Source organism: Agelaius phoeniceus, chromosome Z, assembly GCF_051311805.1.
Source record: "Agelaius phoeniceus isolate bAgePho1 chromosome Z, bAgePho1.hap1, whole genome shotgun sequence".
In the NCBI taxonomy this organism is placed as follows: Eukaryota; Metazoa; Chordata; class Aves; order Passeriformes; family Icteridae; genus Agelaius; species Agelaius phoeniceus.
Genome location: NC_135303.1, coordinates 91,749,352 through 91,764,276, shown reverse-complemented (window position 1 = coordinate 91,764,276; position 14,925 = coordinate 91,749,352). Strand labels below are relative to the sequence as shown.

At 45.7% G+C, this 14,925-nt stretch overlaps 1 protein-coding gene across 1 annotated transcript in view; it reads left to right on the top strand.

Moving 5' to 3' along the window:
* The window catches only part of LOC143692272 (lipoxygenase homology domain-containing protein 1-like), a 37,425-nt gene that overhangs the window by 20,546 nt on the left and 1,954 nt on the right, over positions 1-14,925 (top strand). The window contains exons 5-9 of the mRNA XM_077172198.1: positions 4,630-4,728; positions 6,374-6,522; positions 9,484-9,607; positions 11,332-11,582; positions 13,351-13,486. Coding sequence (XP_077028313.1) covers positions 4,630-4,728; positions 6,374-6,522; positions 9,484-9,607; positions 11,332-11,582; positions 13,351-13,486 — 759 coding nt within the window. The remainder of the gene's footprint in view (positions 1-4,629; positions 4,729-6,373; positions 6,523-9,483; positions 9,608-11,331; positions 11,583-13,350; positions 13,487-14,925) is intronic.

The window sequence follows — 14,925 nt, the reverse complement described above, 5'->3', positions numbered from 1 at the left end:
GCTCCACAGCAGGTCAGGCACATGGGAGGCAAGCACAGCTGGGAATTCACTGTGCCCCGCAGGAGGTGATAACCCCAGGTAATGAAACACAGTCAAATTGGTTTTCCTGCCCACATCTCAGGCTTCTGCTGCAGGAAACTCAGCAGATTGTGCATAAACACACCATCTAATGCCCCAAATAATCGTAGATACAAAATTTCTTTAGGCATTTCCATCCTAGGGTGCTTCAAGTGACCATGATATCATATTGCTAAATAAATGACATTAACAGATGAATATCACACGGCCGGAGAGTCAGCTGCAGGTTGCAGGTGGCAGGATTTGTCTGGGATATGCCCATGCATTTTCCATGGCTGGAGGCAGGACAGAGGCTGCACAAGAGCACCCAGGGGTGCTGGGTCTGGATGGAAATATTCCGGGCAGTGTATGGGACACTAATGCTGCACCCAGGATGGAGATGACAGTGGGGACAGCCTGGATGGGGAATGCTGGGGGCTAGCAGAGCAGCAGCCCCGTGCCCTTCATCCCCCAGGATGTGTCGGGAGTGCATCACATTCACAGACAAAAACCTCTTGGCTCTCAGTGGAGAGAACCTGACTCCAGCCCACAGTGCAAAATTAACCTTTCCTCTTGTCTGTTGAAAGCTGAGGCTGAGTTAATCAGTAGCAGACAGGCTGATTGACTGCCACTCCTCTGCTAAATTAATGCAGTAGGGTCACATCAGTGCCACCCCACTGTCTCCCAGAGATGGCATCCTGGCAATGCCTTCAAATGCAGACACACAACTGTGAAGAAAAGGAAGGTGCTGTTACCACACAGGGCATTTACACTTGTGAATTGCAATGTGAAAGTGGAAAGACAAGAGAAAATAGCTACTGCTCTTCCTACTGATTTTTTGTTGGCTGTTCTGCTCTTGGCATCTTGCAGTACGTGCCTCAGAAGCTGCTAATTTTGCTCCTAGGAAAGCTCCCCTCCCCGTGCCTGTGCTGCAGTGAGCCTGTGCACTGCTCGATGGAGGCACAGCTTTTATATTAACATTTTGCATGTTCTCAGTGCTAGGAGAAGCATTCAGGAGGAAAAAAAAAAAAAAAATCCAGGCAACATCTTGATCTGTGTTTTACAGATGAAGTCAGAGCCATGTACTGGGATTAAAAAAAAAAAAAAAAAAGCCAAGTGGGTATTTTTGAAAAGATGCTTCTGCCACAGGCTTAAAAAAATTAAAAAATAGGAAAAACATCCACCCATGATCAAAATGAAGAGTACTTGACTTATGGCAGATCTCTTCCTGGCTGCAGTGAGAGCTTTCTCTTGCATGCTTTTAGCAGCTGAATCCTTGCTGTCTTTTTAAGAGGCAGCATCCCTTTCCATTTAAATTGCTCATCCACCATGTCACTCTGTAAGATGTGCTGATGTACGAAGCACAGAAGGACCCCTGAGCAGCATGAAGAGCTCCTCTCCTTGCTGCAGCTGAATGTCAAATTGCTTAGAGAGGGAGAAAGTGCTGGCAAAAATTCAGCATGGCTCAGGGTTTGCTTTCTGAAGATGGGGGAGCTGAAATTTTTTCTGAAAGCAGACCTAAGGGTCAGGTGTGGGGACAGGTTTGAGCATCCAGTTTCAGAGTCATTGAGAAGGAAAAAACCAAAAAAAGGACCTTATGAGCACAGGCTAGGCATTGTTTGTGAAGCAGGAATGTGCTCTAACCTAAGCCAAGGACCTCTAATGCTCTTGAAGTAGTTTTGCCTACAGAAACACATTAACGTGGAAAAGAGCCATGCCAGGGCATGCCACACACCCCAGCCATGCTTATATTAGAGGGGACCTCATAAAACCTCACAGCACAGTGCCCTGTGACTGCCACCAGTCCAAAGTGATGGCCCATCCCTGGGCTCAGGAGCCAGCTCTGCCACAGGGCTCCTCATGCTGACACTGAGAGCAGCACTGCGTGTGCACAGAGCCCTTGGGACCCCTTGGTGTTCCAAGCAGGAGGTCAAAATGTGTCATTCTGGACCTTAGATTGGAAATACAGCCATGCTGAGAAACCTTTAAAGGTTTTTGGTCTGGCAAGTAATTTCACCAGCATTTTCCTTGCTGGCCAGATGTGCCCTAGCAGTAGCCATGCAAGGTGCCCTTCCTGCACTGTGTTTGCTCGCTTGCTTTTCATGGACTTGGTCTCTGCATGTCTTCCTTGATGCTCTGCACGCATTGAGACATCCCTCTGGTCTCAGAATCTCTATATCTCAGAGGCATAAAGCCTTTTCCTGCAAGGGGAATGTAAGCTAAGCCACTGTCGCTTGTCCTTTTGAGGATCCTGTTATCCTGTCAGACTCTTCTGGCTCCCAAAAAGTGGAGTGGAAAATTAATCACTGACATCAGATTAAATATTCTAGAGGAGGTGCGAGGAGCAAAGCTGCTTGGAAAATGTGGTCTGTAATTAAAGACTGCAAGGTACAATGGGTCAGTTTTAGTTAGAGCAGCTTAGTGGCCAAGTAGGAGATGTAAATTGCACCATCCCCACACTTCGCTAATGCAAATGAACACTTTTGGTGTTGGTGTATCTCTAGCAGGTTGTTAGAGCTCTGTGAACTGAAACTAAAGAGTTAAAGAGAATCATTAAGGCATTTTCTCCCCTGTCTGAGCCCAGCTTTGTTCTGCTCTTTCTTGTTATTTAGTATTTGTTGCAGTTTTATCATTATTATTTTATTTACCATGGCATGTTTTGCGATGAGGCGCCAGGGATGTCAGCTCGATTTTTAGCCTTTTCCCAGCACATTCATTAAACTGTGACAGGTGATTTTCCCTTCTGTTTGGGCTCTGCCCTTGCACTCCTCACCCTGGGAGTTTGAGAGCATCGTTGTAATTCAGGGGATGGTCCAGCAGCCGCTCCTCAAACGTTTGCTCTCACGTCCTCTGCCTCTGCGGGAGCACGTGCACCGGGTCTCTGCTGTCTTCTGGAATAACTTTTAATATGCACTGATTATGGGGGAGGAGGTGGGGGATCTGTTCTGGGAGTGGTAGCCCAGTATTGGTGATGTCCTATGGCTCCTGGGCGAATCCATTTCTGTAGCTGGCTGGGAAGTGCAGGAAAGATTATCCCCTAACTTGGCACTTGCCAAAGGGAAAAAAAGTTTCAAACCAAGAATCACAGTTAATGGTTGGACTTGGTGATCTTAGAGGTCTTTTTCAGCCTTAATGATTTCATGATTCTGTGGTGCAAGAAGTTCTATTTTTGCCAAGGATCTGTGTGCGAGAAGACTTTTGCATTTGACCCTTTCACAGAAGCAACATGCCCAGGACTCAGAAACACAGAAGTGGCATTGCACAGAGCCCTCAGTACCAGCTACCCAGGGTTCAGTAACAGGAACCCTGTTCAGGGCTTGTGTGACATCATGTACTGCTCAGTAGCAGATTTTGCATTCATCTTCATCTGTTTTGTGTCTTCCTGCCTGCCTCCAACACTCATTTTTCATGGGAGATACAGCACGAGGTGTCTGTCATGGCTGTTTGCTTGGAGGTGGTCAGGTGACTTTAGTGGTAGATTTTGAAAGTTGCTCACATTTGGCTCAAATTTTGCACATATTTGGCTCAAATAAAGTCACATTGAAAATATGGGGGCTTGTTCATTGGTTCCAGAGGAAACTGAGGTCACTTTTGCTGTCCTTGGGAACCAAGTGGGTCCCACCCTGATCTGTCTGAAGAACTTGCTTCTCAAATTCACTGACATGATGTGTATAATGTCCATGATGTGCCTCACCCAGAGGGGTTTGGTGCCATAGATGATGCATCTCCACAGTGTTACAGCTCCTGGGTCTACTACTGTTTCCTCATTAAATAAAAAAAAAACTGGATGACTGTATTTTTTTATTTTTTGTTCTTGTTTTTTGGGGGTTTTTTGAAGGAAAAAGTGGCCATCTTCACATTTTTGTTTCATGCAGTGTGGCTTGCATTTCAAAGACTCATAGAATGTTTTGGCTCCATCCAGTTCTGCTCCCTGCCTTTGGCAGAGACACTTTCCACTGGACCAGGTTTCTCAAAGTTCCGTCCAACCTGGCCTTGGACATGCCCAGGGCTAGGGTGTCAACAACTCTGAGCAACTTGTGCCAGTCCCTCACCACCCCCCAGGAAAGAATTTCTTCCGTACATATTCAGTCTAAATTTCTCCTTTCTCAGTTTAAATCCATTGTTCCTTGTTCTATCACTATGATACTATTTCCCAAAAATACTTGCTTGGTATAAACTAAACTTTCAAAATAGCTTTAGGACAGAACTGGGGTTAGGCCTGAGCACGGGCAGACTCCGTAACACATCGACATTTGGAAAAAGCAGAGCTGATCCACAGGTCCTTTGTATCCACATCAAAATTTTCACTTTCTCTTCTATTTCACTCTTCAGTGTCAAGGCCAGGAACTAAGTGATCTGTCCTCCTGCCCTGGGCAGTGAATATGCAGTGTCAGAATCCTGCCTATGGATTTTATTCCTCTTGTGGAGAAGGGGGTCATTGTACCAAGGGCCATAGTTCAGACCACGCTTTCAAGATAGCACCAGCACAGCCTGGATTGGTCTGTATTGTTGGGTTTTGCATCAAACCATTGAGTTATTAATGTATTGGGATTTTTGCCTCCCTCATTGCAGTCAACAAATACGTGGTCCGGGTTTTTACTGGTGAAGTCAGCGGCAGTGGAACGGATGCAGATGTCTTCATTAATATCTTCGGTGAGAAAGGAGACACAGGTATTCAAATGCAAATCATTTCCTAAAATATTTCCTCCTGCTCTGCAGGCCTGTGATCTGAACAACACACACACACACACACACACACACAGGCAATCTGGCAAATGCAGAATGATTTGGCTGAGTGAAAGGCACAACAAACGGTGTGGGGGCCCTCACATCCACTGCCCCTGGAAGGTGCATCTGCAATGCAGCAGCTGTGGCTGGGTGTGGGCATGACTCGAGTTACCTGACGTTAAAAAAAGCAGACTCTGGGAAAACGCAGCGTAAACCACCAGCAGAAAGCAGTGGAGAAAGTGCCAACCCACCGAAGGGTCCAACACCAACGTGCATTTACAGGGAATGCAGTGGGAGCTGTGTGTCTCATTTTCCAGGTACCTGGAAGGATAATGACGTCCCTTCTCTATGGCAGAGGTGATGGCTGAGCCTGCTTGGCCACTTGTAAAAATAATTTAAACAAGGTTTATATTAGTTGGGTTTGAATAGCTTTTTTTAGAAATATTGTAATTACTTTTAAATGTAGATTGTACTGCAACAGTGGTCTGGAAACTTTAATTTAATTTTTTAAAAAATTAATTGAATAATATTAAAAGATGTGCCCAAACCAAGCTCTCTGGGCCATGAAGAGAAGTGGGTGGAGATTCCTGGAGATTCCTGTAATCAGGGAGCAAATATTCTCTTGCTTCTACACTGCATCTATCCTGTCAAATTCAAGAAATAATGATATGATGTCTGCCAAGTGTCCTTGAACAGATTATAAAACCTGGTGGATAGGGCTCACCCTTGATTAATCCTCCAGAGTTTCATAGGGGGATTCATCTGATCTCCCTGAAGACATCCCAAAGTGGGAGTCTGAATCTTAGCTGGGTGTTCAGGCATTCTGTCATATCCACACAGGGAAATAACACCCCTAGAGGATGATTCATCCTCTCTAAGGTAAGAGGGATGAGTTGCCCACTGACCTCTTTCTCTGCACTGGAGCCTTGGGTGGGTTTCATCCCACTCACAGCATCACACAGGCTGCAAACGGGGGCACAGCTTTAATACTTTTCATAAAGGCAAACCCCTGTGGGATCAGGAAAAAGCCAACAGCCCCGGCTGGGTCCTAATTTGAAAATAAATCCTTCCTCTCGGATACAGCAAAGAATTCTGTGTCCTGAAATGTCAGAATATGCAGCTTGTGACCAAAGCCTTTCTTGAACAGTTTGGAGATTTTCAAAGACAGTAAAAATAAAAGGGAAATGTGGTGATATGAAAAAAAAAAATATTTAAGAGCCATCTGGATATATATTTCTGAAAGCTCTGAGAGCTGCAAGTAACTGTGACATTAGAATGGAAATCCTGGTCTTTTGTGGGCTTGAGAAAAGGTACCTTTTTTATTAGAATAGAAAGTCCTCTGCATTTGCCTTGAATCCTGGGTGCAGAGAGCTGATATCTAGGGAATATTTGATTCAGTCAGTGGTGACTTTCTGACATTCCTAAATATTCCTTCCCTTACAAACATGCATGTGCCAGTAACCCATTCTTCCTTGGAGTTATTATTTATTACTTATTTGTTTGGGGAGAAAAGTTTTGTTTGTTTGTTTGTTTTGTTGTGGGACTTGTTTGTTTTGCTTTTATTTTTACTTTTTCTTTGCCCATTCAGGTGTGAGGAAACTGGACAACGACAAAGACAACTTTGAAAAAGGAGCAGAAGACAAGTTCACGCTTGATGCCCCGAATCTGGGAAAATTAAGAAAAATTAATATTGGGCATAATAACAAAGGAGGCTCTGCTGGCTGGTTCCTTGCAAAGGTTAGTTACTCCTGAGACATTCAACATAAGCATCTAATGGGCTCAAAATATCTCACCCTCTCAGTGGTCTGGTAGCAAGAGATTTAAGGATAATTGCTGTTGATACAGGTTACTGAGAAGGACACAAATAATTTCATTCTCTTGGCTTAACTCATTACCATGACCATAAAAATACCAGAATCCAAGAGTTATCTGTTGGATCTGTTCACAGTGAAAATTTGCAGACTCATAGCTTGCCCAAATTTAAGTGATTTGTCGTTGGCTCAGCAAAAGAGATATGCTTGCCACAAAGACCCTATTCTTCCATTTTCATTTTAATCTCCTGCTACAGGGTAGGAAGGTATTACAGCTTTTAGTATAATAATTGAAGGAATATTTTAAAAGGGGAAATCTGTGACTCTTCTCTGGTCTCATTTTCTTTCCTCTGCTGATGTAGTTTAACACAGCTGGCTTTAATCCACAGAAGACCTGACCCCATATTTGTAAATCCTCAATAACAGGATAGTTCAGTGTAATACAAATGCAAATATTAGCACATGCTTCTCCCCCTCCACACAATGCAGGAAAAGTTACAATGCTGGCAGCCCATGAAAAATGTATAAATAAAAAACAGAGAGGTTGTGCTCTATGTCATAAATAGTGGGGGGAAAAAACACAGAACCTCATTCTCACATCAGGGGTGTAACAACATAATTTTTGACGAGGTTGGTGAGGTTGCTCAAGTCCCAAAACCTGGTGTAGTGTCTACTTACAGCCATCACACCAACCCTGTACTCTGCCACAAGCCTCCAGGATATTTAAGTAAATAAATAAAATGCAGCTTTGGCCTTCCAAATTCAGATGGAAGGTTGGAGAACTGAGCTAAAATAGCTCTGTTGTTGTCCACTGGTTTTAGATGTTTTTTTCTGTAATTTGTTTCAATACTTGGACACTCTAGTGTTGTCCCTCCAGGATGAACCTGTTCTCATGTTTCCTGTGTTTTCAGAGTGGCTTAATACTCAGAGATGGTTTTCCACCTCTAAATGTAATAATAAACCCACTGAAAGGAACCCAAAGAGGATCAGCTGGCAGAGAGGCATTGGAGTGCTGATATTTCTCCCAAACCTTGTCTATTTTAGTCTCTAGCACTCCAGCTCTCTCATGCTGACAGTCCCAGCCCTGGCAGACTCTGCTGTCTGTGTCTGTGGAGGTACAACAGGACTCAGGAGTGCTACAGGCAACAGCACGGTGTGGGATGAATGACAGGAGGGGAAGCTCTGTTTCCCAAAGAATGGTTTCATAAATTTATCAGAAAGGACAGATTTCAGATTCTCCCTCATTGTTGAGAAAAGTGTCAAGGGCTTTCTATCCATAATAGTGATTTTTTTCCCCCCTCTGAGACATAACCCACACAAAGGAGTAGAGATTTTGATTTCTTCTCTTCTGACCGAAATCCTTTAATACTCTTCTCTGCTGGTTTAAAATACCACAGTAAATCTGTGGCAGGATTCAGGAGTCCAGCAGAAGATGTTGGTAAGAAACATCTCAGCAGGAGATGCCAAAAACTAGTCTAATATTAAAGGGGAATATTGTTCCCCAGCTTGTTTCAGCAAAGTATCACAGAATTCTAAAACAATCTGGTTTGACAGGGACCTTAAAGACCCTCCAGTCTCATCCCCTGCCATGGGCAGGGACACCTTCCACTATCCCAGATTTCTCCAAGCCTCCTCCAGCCTGGCCTTGAATATTCCCAGGGATCCAGGGGCAGTCCCAGCTGCTCTGGGCACCCTGGGCCAGGGCCTGCCCACCCTCCCAGCCAGCAATTCCTAATTGCCAAGAGCCCAAAATCTGTGCCTGCCCTCTGGCACTGGGAGCCATTGCCTGGCTGCTGTCCCTGCAGGCCTTGTCCCCAGTCCCTGGGCAGCTCTGCTGGAGCCCCTGGAGGCCCTGGCAGGGGCTCTGAGGTGTCCCTGGAGCCTTCTCTTGTGCAGCTGAGCAGCCCCAGCTGTGCCAGGCTGGCTCCAGAGCAGAGGGGCTCCAGCCCTGGCAGCAGCTCCGTGGCCTCCTCTGCACTGGCTGCAGCAGCTCCAGCTCCTTGTGCTGCTGGAGCCAGGGCTGGGGCAGCTCTGCAGGTGGGCTCTCACCTGAGCCCAGGGGCACAGGGGCAGGATCCCCCCTGCCCTGCTGCCCACGCTGGGGCTCAGCCCAGGGCAGGGGGGTTCAGGCTGGGGCAGGTCCAGCTCTCACCCACAGCACCCCCAGCTCCTTCTCCCAGGGCTGGTCTGGATCCATTCTCTGTCCAGCCTGTCTTTGGGTTGCCCCAGCCCAGGTGCTGGACCCTGCACTTGGCTTTGTTAAACCTCATGATATTTGCACAGCTCCACCTCACTGTGGTCCAAATCCTTCCAAATTAGAAACTGTTTCCTGCCACAGGGTTTTAATGGCGGTGCCTTTGCAATGGTCCCACCCTGGAGTAAATATCTGGGATCTAGTGACAGTACTGTGTCACACAGACTCATCTGATGGTCTGGATTTGCCCTGAAATTCCTAGGCATTATTTTATAACAAGGCTCTAAAGCAGAGACAGAGAACACAGCCTGTTCCCAAAGCAGAACAAAGAGCTGTCGTTCAGCTGATGGAGAAGAGCAAGAGTAGCCAGCACACAGGCTCTGGAGAGGAGGAGGACAGGCCAGGCCAGCTGGTCTTGATAGCAGAGACATCTGGTCTCATACACTGCAAGAGATGCAGAGTGGGCTCACTGGATAAAAAAGAAAGAAAATTAAAAAGCTGGGTTTTTACTCACTGATTGTCTGAAATTCTATCAGCTCTAATTAGGGAGTGGAGTGGGATCTTCTGGAGCATTGAGTACATTAAATACCAAGTGAGAGTGTGTACATTAGGCTTCTTCTCTTCTACCACCCCATTGTGTAAAACCTTTGCTTTTCCCATGCTGTCTTCCAACATGGTGTCTCTTTTCCTCAGGTGATCATTGAGGACATTGGCAATAAATGTGTGTACCAATTCCCAGTTGGACGCTGGTTCGCTTTAGACGAAGATGACGGGAAAATCCAGAGGGACATTCTTGTTGGGGGCACTGAAGCCACAGGTAAAATCATGGCCCGAATCCGTGGTGGGAAATGGGAAATTAAGGCTATTAGCCATGTTTTCTTTAGAAGATTGAATGCCTTATGCTCAGGGAGGCCTGCAGTGAAGGATCTGCTGGTGGTAGGCTGTTCTGTGTGAGGGTTCCTGAGCTGCCAGCACATTTCCCACCTTTGTGCCTCACCTGTGAAGCTGTGCAGGACCTACGTGCTGGTTTATCATCTGGTGCACCTGGATAAGGGGCTGGTGGGCAGGGAATCAGAGATACAGCTTGTACCTTCAGCAAATTGCTCACCAGCACTCAAACAAAGTGTTTGTTGTTTCCAAAAGCACAAAGTAGTGAATGTTGTACTTCAGTTTCTTGTCTGGAGAGCTAAACATCCTTTTACAAAACAAGAAGCACAGTGCTGAGCCTAAATCAGTCTTTTTTATTATACGGCACAGTTAAAGAAAAGACAACCAAAGTTTATGTCTCTGTAAAAAGAAACCTGGATGTAAAGTCCATAAAAGAACTTGTCACAAAGCAGGAGATTATTTGGATAGTGTCCTGCCTGTATTTATTTAATAGCATGAAGGCAAACACTGTGATGATGCATTAACAACTGTTCTTTACTTCCTTGTATGGACTTCAGCATCTGCACGTGCATGAGGAAAGTGGTCTGGGTGCAGATCCCTCACTGCAGGATGCTTGTTAGGGAAAATCAAGGGAAAAAACCAGAAATAAATGTAATTCAATCCCAAAAAGCTTCCTTTTTCTTTTACCACTCATGACTGTGTATTTTGTTTTCCTGCTCTCTGGGATTTTATTGAAGATACATCAACAGTAAAGCATGCTTGAGTACTTTTTAATGTAAATTTCAAAGGGAGAATTATTTGTAAGAGAATGAGTTCTGACGTTTTTGCTTCATCCCAGGTCCCTATTGAAATTTCTGTCTGATTTAATCAAAAAACTTGGCTTAGGTCTCAACTATTTTCTACGTGCTCCTATAGTGTTTAGGTGTTTTTGATGCCATGAGACGAGTTTAAGATCTGCTTTTCTGTGAGGTAAGGCTTGTGGGAAGAAGTGTTTTCATTCTTAGACCAACAGTTGGAGACAGCAAAAAAAACCCCAAGGACGCTTTTATGTAAATAGGTTTCTTTTCAGAGATACTTTTCTTTTTTCCAGCTGGGCTGGAAAACCAAACCTTGTTTTGCTGAGATCTGTGGGTTCTCACTGTGACTGTGGAGGTCCTGATGGCTTCAGCAGCATTATAGGCTAAGAAACAAATAAACCTAAAGTTTTCAGAGTTTTGTGATATTGCAGATTTTGCCACCACTGTTTAAAGAAACACTTCTCCATCCTCTCAGCATTCTCTGACCTATTTGGTGCTTGGTATTTCTCAAAATCAAATTACATACATGCCAAGTAATATTTTTTTTTACCTTTCTTCACCTAATCAGCATCACGGAGTGAATAAAAAAGATTTTTTTTTCCCCATTGGGCCATGGAATAGGGAGTTTGTTACCTTATGCCTGTTTCTCTTGTGAAGTCTGAAAGTAGATGTGCATTTCTCAGAATTATGTGTGGGACAAAAACAAATGAAGCATTGCACTGTGTGTAAGACAGAAGCCAAAACAGACCAGTGGGAAATCAGTAGAATCTCCAACATAAATCCAATCAAAGCCACAACTCTCAGACTCTTTTCCTCCCTTCATTTTTCCCCCTAACCAAGTTTCTGACTCCTCCAGGCATTGTGTACAACGTGGCTGTAGTGACCGGAGATATCAGAGGAGCCGGCACCAACTCCAAGATCCACGTAATCCTCCACGGCTCCAAAGGCCTGAAGAACAGTGGGAAGATTTTCTTGGAAGGAGGTGAATTTGAGCGAGCCAGGACGGATCTCTTCAACGTGGAGATAGCTGCCCTCCTCAGCCCTCTCAGCAGAGTCACCATTGGCCATGATAACTGTGGTGTCAGCTCTGGCTGGTTTTGTGAGAAGGTGAGGCTTAATTACCATAAACTCACAGGATCATTCCGTTTGGAATGAGCTCATGGAGTACTACCACTGGGCCAACACTGCCAAGAGTTCTGTCTGCAGGCAGCTGCTCCCCATTCATAACCTGACCCCGACAGCCCAGACCAGCTCAAAACTAAATAAATAAGTCTGCTTTTGTTTGGAAGGCAATATCACCGGTTTAACAAGTCAATATTATACATCACACACGAGAGCAGCTGATTGCCTCAAAGGCACGTTAGATGCATAAGTCAATCACTCGCTAATTGGGTTGATTGCCCCTCTGCAGTCACAAAGACAGAGATTATTGTTTGCTCAGCTCCAAAAGCACCTTCAGATGTTTGCCCAAGGGGCCGGACAGAAATGCAGCCTTGGATTGTGCTGAGCGTTTCAAAGTTATCATCTATGCTCAGACTGCCCTGAAGTTTCTAGATGCTGTTCTGGAGGCTCAGAAATAATAATAATATAATTAAAAAAAAAAAAAAAAAGGGAAAAACCAAACAAAAACCCAACAACAACAAAAAAACCCTATAGAAAGTGGCTGACCACAGCTGCTACTGGGAGGCAGTGGAGAAATATGCAAAGTTGTAACCCAACTTATATTTCTTTGAGAAGAATTCTACACAGCAGTGGGGGAAGATGTTGGAAAATTCTTCTAAGTTTAGCACATGGTGTGTGATGCCTATATCCGTGGGTAATGTTTGGTTTTGTACCATCCAGTGCTTAGTACACATGCCAGAGATTAATGTGGCCTTGTGTTAACTCCCTGCATCTGTGACTAATAAGTCTTGCGCCAGCTAACGCTTCCTTGTTTGCTTCCACCAGTGATTAATATGTACTGGTAGATATCTTAGTTTTGAGAACAGAGATGGAGTACCAGAGCAAAGAATGATAAAGAAAAGTACATCACAATGTGGACACATATTTGAGATACTCTCCAGGAAAGAAGATTAACCAAAAGATCCAGGACCATAAGGAAATTTTGGGGAATGGGATGTTCCCAAATGACCACCAAAAATCCCCAAAAGACCCCTACTCATATCCAAGTAACTTCATGAAAATAACAAGCATACATTCATGCATACAGGAAGTGTAATGAATATGTGATAGAATGTGACAAATATGTATTAGTGTAATGTTTGCTCTGTTTGGTTGCTGCTCATGCTTTGAGGTGAAATTCCCACGAAACCAGCATCTTTAAGAAGTAATTTTGTCTTTCCAACCCAGCAAATTGGTTGGAGAGTTTATTTTCCAGCTTTTGGTGGCAACACTAGATCATGTACAAGGTCACCAGGAGTGTGGAGAGGAAGGCAGATGCCTACCCTCAAGCTACGAGGAAATTCAGTTTTCCTGGCAAGCAAAATCAGCTTAGGCTGGATATGTTTGAAGGCTTTTTGTAGCCTGTGTTTTCTGCAGAGCCCTGGCATGGTGCAGGGCCTGTGTTGAAGCTGACTGCTGCAAACACCCTGCCTGCTCCCATCCCCTTCCCCTCCCAGTGTTTCACCTCTTCCTGCTTGACCCATTGTGATGTACTGCTGCAAAAATGGGAATAATGAAAAGATGAATTGTAGCTGTACGCAAACTTGGGATTTGTGCAACCAGTCTGGTTCATATTGGTCCAGAAATGCTGATTTTGAGAGCAGGACCAAGATCTCCAGCTCTGCCTTTGCTCTGTTTAAGTTTTCAGTGCCCAGGTCCTGTGGGCTGCCAGTGGCAGAATACTCAAGCTCACTGTCCCAATCTCTTTTCCCAGGTGGTGGTTTACTGCCCGTTCACTGGGATTGAGCAAACCTTCCCATGTGGGAAGTGGCTGGATGAAGATGAAGGGGATGGCCTCATCGAGCGGGAGCTCTATGAAATGGTCTCCCTGCGCCAAAAAAGGCTGAAAAGTAGGTGCAAGTGTCCAGGAGCCTCCTGTGGCCACCACCCCACCTCCCACAGGCCACATCCCCCTGAGTGTCCCCTCAGTGACGTGGGTATAGCCAGGGCCAAGGAGAGGTTCAGGTGGATTCAGTTACTGGAGCTCAGAATGGTCTGGGATTGGAAGGGACATTTAAAGGTCGTCTAATTTCAACGCCCTGCCATGGGCAGGGACACCTTCCACTATCCCAGAGTTCTCAAAGCCTCCTCCAGCCTGGCCTTGAATATTTCCAGGGATCCAGGGGCAGCCACAGCTGCTCTGGGCACCCTGGGCCAGGGCCTGCCCACCCTCCCAGCCAGCAATTCCTAATTGCCAAGAGCCCAAAATCTGTGCCTGCCCTCTGGCAGTGGGAGCCATTGCCTGGGTGCTGTCCCTGCAGGCCTTGTCCCCAGTCCCTGGGCAGCTCTGCTGGAGCCCCTGGAGGCCCTGGCAGGGGCTCTGAGGTGTCCCTGGAGCCTTCTCTGTGCAGCTCAACAGCCCCAGCTGTGCCAGGCTGGCTCCAGAGCAGAGGGGCTCCAGCCCTGGCAGCAGCTCCGTGGCCTCCTCTGCACTGGCTGCAGCAGCTCCAGCTCCTTCTGATGGTGGGGCATGGGTTTCAGCTTTGAAAATACTGCTTTAGGGGAGTATAAAATTAAACTCCTAAATATTTTGAAGAATTATACTCATTTCCTTGAGGTCCACTGTGCTTAGGCTGTGCTTAGGCTCCCTCAGACATCATCTCACCTTTGCAAACAAGCCAGGCCATGTTGCTTATCACTACAGAAGGAAAGCTTTCTTATTAGAGACAGGAACAAAAAATACAACAAGGAGACAAACCTTGGTGGGGGAAGGGAGTGAGAACGGGAAATAAACCAAAACTCTTCCTTGTTGACTTCAGCAGTTTTTATTCCTGGCCCTAGAGAAATGACAGGTCCCAGCCCTGTCCATGTGGCAGGTGCGTGCTGGATGCAGAGCCTTTTCTCTAGAGGGAGGCAATGGCACACGTTTGCTGGGAGGAGCTGCTCCGTGCCGTGCCGTGCCGTGTGGGCATGTTCATCCATCCCCAAATTCTCCCGCTCCAGCCTGCTTCTGCACCGAGCCAAAAAATATCGCTGCTGCCCGGCCCGTGCCGGTGTGCCCATGTGTAAACAGAATATTTTAATTAGGATAATAGACACGGTTTAATCCGAGAGTGCTTCGGGTGGGCTCCTGCTTAAACAGCAGTTCATTTGAATAAGCTTTATCTAAATGTTAGTCAGCGTTGTAACCACATTGCACCTCCTGACTCGGTCCATTTAGCTAAAGCATCTGCAACCTTTAACCCCCTATTATCAGCTCTGATTGTTATTGACAGGCTAATTCCCTCACCACTGCATTGCAGGAGATAGACAGAGAGCGTTAGCCTTGAGAAATCTGTGACCTTTAGCT